Here is a 7,934-nt window from a genome sequence, read left to right as displayed (position 1 = left end):
TTCCTCCTTCTGCAACCAGCTGGAAGCTTAACAATTTCTGAGCTAGTTTAGATACAAGGCAAAACAGGCTAATTGTGAAGTTAGACATGTGTTTCCTTGTAAACGTCTCTCTGCAGAGTCATCTCATTTTAAAAACCCTGAAGAAAACTAACAGCAGCAGTCTGCCTGTTAACCGTTTGCTCTCACTGCAGAAAGTCCTTCCAGAGCAAATGCAACGTAAAGCCCCCAATGGCTTTTTAAATTTTTTAACAAAAGCAGAAAGTAATAAGTAACTAAGGTATAATTACCACATAATTAGCATTTGGCCTTATCTGATGTCACCCTTCCAACCTGGAGAATGGCTGTACTTTACAGAAGGGCAGAAAATTTTCTTTCTCTTTTCCTTTTTGTATCCATCAAAGCAAAAAATCCTTCCCCCCCTTTTTTTCCCAATAGTCACAAGTTGATCCCCTCACTCTTCAAAAGCCTTTCCCAACAGCTTGAGAAATGGGCTCTCCTTGCCTGAAAGATAACCTGTCACTCAGCAAACTAGAACATCCTTCCCCCACACAGCCCGCAATGCTGCAGTTTCACATTAATGAGCTAAAAGTAACTCCCTAAATTAACCCCTTCTATTTTAAAATACAAATGGGCCAAGAGATCTCATGAAAATAAAAAAAATAATAATAAGCCTCTAGAAACTTACTGATTGACATGACCACGTCATTTTTAAAAAAGAAAGAAAGAAGAAAGAAAGAAAGAAAGAAAGAAAGAAAGAAAGAAAGAAAGAAAGAAAGAAAGAAAAAACAAAACCACAAGCCCTAAAGAAAGCATGCTGTGAAAGGAAAATATTTAAGTCTGGGTGTCTGCTTTTCACAAGCAGTGGTTCTTCTCAGCCATACCAAGCATTTCACAGGCAATCACTTTTGCCTATGGCCCCAGAAAACTTGGTGATTAGTCTTACACTCTACTCTTCACTTTGTCTTGCAGGATTCTGAACTTTTTTACCCTGAATTACCCCCCAAAGAACTATGTAAAATAAAGGGGCATTTTACCAGTTAACAGTGCACCAGACATCAGAAGTCTATGTAGATGCCTTGTTGAAATAAACATGTTAAAAGATATGGAAAATCTATTCCAAATCAGTCATTAATATCTAAAAGAGGATATTTATCTTAAATGGAGGAAGATTATCTTAAATGGAGGGAAAAAATATCTGGTTTAATTCAAGGTTGTGATGAATCTGTTTGGCAACTTTTAAATTAATTTTAAATTAATTCAGGTGCTTTTCAATCACTGTGGTTACATACAGGGAGTACTGAACAGAATGATGACAAAGCAATTGTTTGTGTTCAAACTTCTCACAAACTATATTCCCCTGGACTTTCACCTCAGCAGATTTCAAATTCCCCTTTCCAAGGAATATTTGACCTTCAAATTTCAGTCCCTTTATCTCTTGATTTCTTGCATCTATCATACATTAAAAAACTCAAACGGGGCTACAAGAGTATATTATTTCTGTTACCTGACTTTAATGAATTTTAGTTGTTTTCAAAATCTGCAATCGGTTCATTGTGCCAACTCTGCATTGCAGAGAAATCTTAGTGTTCGATTCCAGCTTGGCTCCTGCAAAGAGTCCCTACAAACAGGCTTTAATTGTATTTACTCGGGGAGAAGAGGGGGAAGGAAACCCCCGCCAACCTGACAAGCCCAGCTGGGTGACAAGCCCCCAGGGCAGCGGAGTCTCCCGGCACGCCCGCCTGGGCGCTGTCCTTGGTGCTGCCGGCGCCATAGCGAGCACAAGCGCCTTACCTTCTGCCCCTGCGGAAGCTGCGGACGGTCCCCAAACGTTAAGCAGAATGTAGCGCCACATCCCACTTTTAATACAAATAACTACCCAGGCCCATCCTCTTTGTCCCCTTCCCGAAGCCTTCAGCCCGACAGTTCTTCAAAGTCTTTTTGTTTTTTTCTTCTAGGCCCAACTCTGGGCTTGCGCTCAACTCGGGCTGCTTTAAAAGGAGGAGTGGGGGAAGGGGAGGGAGGCGAGGGGATTGAGGATGGGGGAGGGGAGAAGAGTAGGGGGAGGGGAGGAAAGAAGGGGGAGGGGAGGAAGGAGTAGGAGAGAAGGTAAGGGTGGGAAGAAGAGGGCCCAGGAGGAAGGGGCTCAGAAGGGCGGAGTGAGTGGGACTAAAGGAGGCTAAAGTGGGAGAGCAAAGAGATGCCAAAAGAAGGAAAAGAGATTCAGCACAGAAGATGGGTAAAGAAAAAAGTAATGAAGAAAAGAAAGCCGCGGGTGTAAAAAAAGAACAAGGTGGTCAGGGGGTCGGGAGAAAAGCTGCCCGACGGTTAGAAGAGTGACGAGACAAAGAAAGGGCGTTGGGTGAATACTCGCACCGAGGCTTTAAAAGGCTATCCGAAGGCGAAGAGAAATGGAGACAGGGGGCTTGGGGGGCGACAAGTGGTCTGGAACCGAGAGAAGAGTGGGGGGAGGGGCCGGGACCGGGCAGCAAAGTCCGGGGTCCGATGCGGCGCGGGCCCACGTGGAGCGGGCGCTGAATCACTGCTAGGCTGTCTTTACCCCCCTCATCTCCCCCGGCCGGGTGCCCGCAGTCCCCGCCTCCTCGGCCGCCGCCTCCACGGGGCGGGGCCCTGGCCCGGGACCAGCCGCCGCGGCTATAAATGGGCTGCGGCGAGACCAGCACAGCGCTGTGACAGCCACACGCCCCGAGGCCTCCAAGATGAGCTACACGTTGGACTCGCTGGGTAACCCGTCCGCCTACCGGCGGGTCACCGAGACCCGCTCGAGCTTCAGCCGCGTCAGTGGCTCCCCGTCCAGCGGCTTCCGCTCGCAGTCGTGGTCCCGCGGCTCGCCCAGCACCGTGTCTTCCTCCTACAAGCGCAGCGCGCTTGGCCCGCGCCTCACCTACAGCTCGGCCATGCTCAGCTCTGCCGAGAGCAGCCTCGATTTCAGCCAGTCTTCGTCGCTGCTCAACGGCGGATCCGGGCCGGGGGGCGACTACAAGCTGTCCCGCTCCAACGAGAAGGAGCAGCTGCAGGGGCTGAACGACCGCTTCGCGGGATACATCGAGAAGGTGCACTACCTGGAGCAGCAGAACAAGGAGATCGAGGCAGAGATCCAGGCGCTGCGGCAGAAACAGGCCTCTCACGCCCAGCTGGGCGACGCGTACGACCAGGAGATCCGCGAGCTGCGCGCCACCCTGGAGCTGGTGAATCACGAGAAGGCTCAGGTGCAGCTGGACTCGGATCACCTGGAAGAAGACATCCACCGGCTCAAGGAGCGCTTCGAGGAGGAGGCACGGCTGCGCGACGACACCGAGGCGGCCATCCGCGCGCTGCGCAAAGACATCGAGGAGGCGTCGCTGGTCAAGGTGGAGCTGGACAAGAAGGTGCAGTCGCTGCAGGATGAGGTGGCCTTCCTGCGGAGCAATCACGAGGAGGAGGTGGCCGACCTGCTGGCCCAGATCCAGGCGTCGCACATCACGGTGGAGCGCAAAGACTACCTGAAGACAGACATCTCGTCGGCGCTGAAAGAGATCCGCTCCCAGCTCGAATGCCACTCCGACCAGAACATGCACCAGGCGGAAGAGTGGTTTAAGTGCCGCTACGCCAAGCTCACGGAGGCGGCCGAGCAAAACAAGGAGGCTATCCGCTCCGCCAAGGAAGAGATCGCCGAGTATCGGCGCCAGCTGCAGTCCAAGAGCATCGAGCTCGAGTCAGTGCGCGGTACCAAGGAGTCCCTGGAGCGGCAGCTCAGCGACATCGAGGAGCGCCATAACCACGACCTCAGCAGCTACCAGGTAGGAACCGCGGCTGCGCGGGCAGCCTGCGCCAGCGCCAGCGCCGCGCGCCCCCGACGCTCAGGCACGCGACCCGGCGCGCTCTCCGCCGCGCTCCCTGGTGGCCGCTGGCCAGTGCGCTCGCGCTGCACCGAGCAAGTTGGATGCGCAAAGCGTCCTTGTCCCTCCCCATCCTTCTCACTCCTCCCGCACCCACCATCTCCAGTTCTTAAGATCCCTGACATTTTACTAAACCTGCTTTTTTTCTCGGGAGGTGTCGTTTTAAAGTAGGAGATACATATTCGGGTAGTTGACAGAGCAGCAAGTTTAGGACAGCTTGTGCAGAAACTCATATATTCTCAATTTTTACCGCCGTGATCAGAACACTTAAAATTGGCTTCACCCAAAAAAGCTCAGATGAGAAGGGCCAGGTCGCCCGAGGGTTTTTCCCGAACATTTTTTTTTTCCCCTGCTGCGACGAGTTCTAGATTCACTGGTCTCAATGCATGGTGTGCCCAGGAAATCTCATATTGTCTAATTGATCCTGTTTATTTAATAGTTCCTTCGTTTTTTCTGTTTTTATTTTTGTTTTAAGGGCCTGGAAGCTACAGGGTTTACAGAACTGGAGGGAAGTAGGGGGAGGGGTAGCAAGTGGTTTGTGAAAGAAGTTGCTGTTGGACGAGTCTATGCCTGTGTCTATTTCAGGACACGATCCAGCAGTTGGAAAATGAGCTCCGGGGCACAAAGTGGGAAATGGCCCGTCATTTGCGAGAATACCAGGACCTCCTCAACGTTAAGATGGCTCTGGATATTGAGATCGCTGCGTACAGGTACCGTGCTCACTACGGACGGGTCGGAAATACTTACCGCACTGCGGAGGCTGTTGTGGCACAACCCCCATCACTTAAGTTAAAGCAAGCAGGTGGCAGGAATCTTAAATCAGTGCCTGGCTTTCTTTCTTAATTAAAAAAAAATATATTCTAAAGAATTGTAAATGTGGTTTTACCACTCCACACAGCTTTTAGAGTAAACATTAGTTAAAATGAGTATTTAAATAAAATGTTTTGAGGGACAGCGCTGATTGATTTCAGTGCTTTTGCTTTAACTTTTTTCATTTTAGTGAAAACTGTTTTCCAACTGTTCGAAACAAAAACAGAATTTTATTTTTAATATTTCATATCGTGGTTTCAGCTTTTTTATTTTATAATGTCAAGGACAAATTCCAGGACATTCCATTTCTGTTTCTCCGTTACAGCTTACTATTGCCATCATCTGGCTGAGAACAGCTATAGATTGATAGGATAGATATATACTCATATATTAGACAGAATATATTAGATATATTAGATAGAATGGAGAGAGAAAATATGTATATTCTATTTTATTTAGATTTATATCTACGGACCTAGATACACAACCAGAGAAAGAAAAGAAAAAAGATGATAGGTCTGCTAACTGATGTCACCTTGCTGATGACTAAGTTCATAGGAGAAAATCCTTGACTAAACACATTCTCTACTACCAAAAGGTCATCATCATAACATTACAGGAATAAGTTGCATTCAGAGCTCTCTCTCTTCAGGAAAGCTGAATAACTATATTCAGTAGACGCTTTATGATTAAAATTGCAGACCAATTTACAACTTGATACATGCCAAATTCTGATACACGCTAAATGGTTTTCTAGATTTGTTGAACATCATATTTGCAAAAGGGAATTTAGTGTACATCCTTAAAGTCCACATGCTCAAGAAGGTCACTAAGGTTTTTTGCCATGAGGGAGCTTTTCAGCATATTCACAGGGCAGCGAATAGACTGCCGCAGAGCTGAGATTTGGTGGCTGGGTGTATTAGTGGACTGTGGGTGTGGTCCGCTACTGCAGCAAGTGATTGGCTGGTGGTCCATGAGAATCTCCAGATAGGACGCCGTCGACCAGCGAAATGATAGCAGGTATCACACTGGTTTGACAGAATCTTTTATCTGTGTGATTCTGTTTGTTGAAAGGTATCTGCTGCATTACCCATAATGTAATGAAACTCAGAAGGCCACCAAGATTTTAATTATGTCTTGTCTTTTTTGATTCGGTTCTCAGAAAACTACTGGAGGGTGAAGAGACCAGATTTAGCACATTTGCAGGAAGCATCACTGGGCCACTGTATCCACACCGACAACCCTCAGTGACAATATCCAGTAAGATTCAGAAAACCAAGGTAGAGGCTCCTAAGCTAAAGGTCCAACACAAATTTGTCGAGGAGATCATAGAAGAAACCAAAGTGGAAGATGAGAAATCAGAAATGGAAGAGGCCCTGATAGCCATTGCAGAGGAGAGGGCAGCGTCCATGAAAGAGGAGAAGGAAGAAGAGGCAGAAGAAAAGGAAGAGGGGCAAGCTGAAGAAGAAGAAGTCGTAGCTACCAAAAAGTCTCCAGTGAAAGCGGCTGCGCCTGAACTGAAAGAGGAGGAAGAAGGAGAAAAGGAGGAAGAGGAAGGCCAAGAGGAAGAAGAGGAGGAAGAGGAGGGTGCTAAGTCAGACCAAGCTGAAGAAGGAGGATCCGAGAAGGAAGGTTCTAGTGAAAAAGAGGAGGGGGAACAGGAAGAAGAAGGGGAAACAGAGGCCGAAGGAGAAGAAGCTGAAGCTGAGGATGAAAAGAAAACAGAAGAAAAGCGCGAAGAGGTCACTCCCAAAGAAGAGCCGGTGGCAGAAGCCAAGGTGGAAAAGCCAGAGAAGGCCAAGTCTCCCATGCCAAAGTCACCGGTGGAAGAGGTGAAACCGAAGGCAGATGAGAAAGGAGCTGAGAAAGCCGAGCAGAAAAAGGAAGAAGAGAAAGTGGAGGAAGAAAAGAAAGAAGAAGTAAAGGAATCTCCAAAGGAAGAGAAAGTGGAGAAAAAGGAGGAGAAGCCGAAAGATGTGCCAGAGAAGAAGAAGGCAGAGTCGCCGGTAAAGGAGGAAGTGGTGGAGGTGAGCACCGTCACCAAATCCGTAAAGGTGAGCTTGGAGAAAGATGCCAAAGAGGAAAAGCCACAGCCGAAGGAGAAGGAGAAGGCAGAAGAGGAGGGGGGAGGTGAGGAGGAAGGCGGTGATCAGGGTTCCAAGGAATCCAGGAAAGAAGACATAGCGGTAAATGGGGAGGTAGAAGGAAAGGAGGAAGAGCAGGAAACGAAGGAGAAAGGCAGTGGGGGAGAAGAAGAGAAAGGGGTTGTCACCAACGGGCTAGACTTGAGCCCCGCAGACGAAAAGAAGGGGGGAGACAGAGGTGAGGAAAAAGTGGTGGTGACCAAAAAGATAGAAAAAATCACCAGTGAGGGGGGCGATGGTGCTACCAAATACATCACTAAATCTGTAACCGTCACTCAAAAGGTCGAAGAGCATGAAGAGACCTTTGAGGAGAAGCTAGTATCTACCAAAAAGGTAGAGAAGGTCACTTCACACGCCATAGTAAAGGAAGTCACCCAGAGTGACTAATATTTGAGTCCATTGCAAAAGGTTAAGCCATATGACAATTTTAATATGCATGTGATTGACAGCTTCAAAACAGAACGGGTTCTCCCATGGGGGCTCCAGACATTGTATTTTACTTTGTGCAATACGAGGGAAATGCATGCAAGCGCAGGGTGCTCCCTCCTCAGTCTTTGGGTGATTGAAATGCATGATAGTGTATGTACCTGGGGAATTGGCTGATTTCCTAAGCTGTTGGAAGGAGGGCACTCGGGGGGGCGGGGGATGTCTTGAGATGTATTATGCAAAGAACCAACTGAGCCAAAAATAATAAATGAAACACAGAACTCTCTTAGCCTTAAGAAAGCTATATATGAATAATTATGTTTACCTCACTGGTGCATTTAAAAAGGACTTTTGTTCATGGGAGAACCTCGTTGACATGCCCAGTTTGCAACCTTTCGTTGATTGATGTTAAATGTCACAGCAGTACTTGCTCAATAAAGGTCATATTGGAAACATAGTCGATTGCATGGTGTCCTGTCATTTGAAAGTGTAATCCCCACTACCTGACCCTTTCTTTTCCTACAGTAGGTTATTTGGTGGGGGGAAAGGAGGAGTTACAAGTGACCTGCATTTCTTATCATTATTTTCCTGATCACTGAGAAAACATAATCGCCAAAAAACGTTTTTAGGTGTCAAAATCTTTATTTAGCCCAATATT

The 7,934-nt window shown here is 47.7% G+C and overlaps 1 protein-coding gene across 1 annotated transcript; it reads left to right on the top strand.

Annotated features, from left to right (window-relative positions):
• The first annotated feature begins 2,675 nt into the window (after nt 1-2,675).
• NEFM (neurofilament medium) lies at nt 2,676-7,733 on the top strand. Its single transcript, XM_032855801.1, has 3 exons — nt 2,676-3,797; nt 4,482-4,606; nt 5,869-7,733. The coding sequence occupies exons 1-3, from the start codon at nt 2,718-2,720 to the stop codon at nt 7,235-7,237; spliced, it is 2,574 nt and encodes an 857-aa protein (XP_032711692.1). The 5' UTR covers nt 2,676-2,717; the 3' UTR covers nt 7,238-7,733.
• Nucleotides 7,734-7,934: the final 201 nt, after the last annotated feature.

Source organism: Lontra canadensis, unplaced genomic scaffold, assembly GCF_010015895.1.
Source record: "Lontra canadensis isolate GAN:19392208 unplaced genomic scaffold, GSC_riverotter_1.0 scaffold10, whole genome shotgun sequence".
NCBI lineage: Eukaryota > Metazoa > Chordata > Mammalia > Carnivora > Mustelidae > Lontra > Lontra canadensis.
The sequence above is the reverse complement of the archived record's forward strand: the minus strand, read 5'-3'. Positions and strand labels throughout refer to the sequence as shown.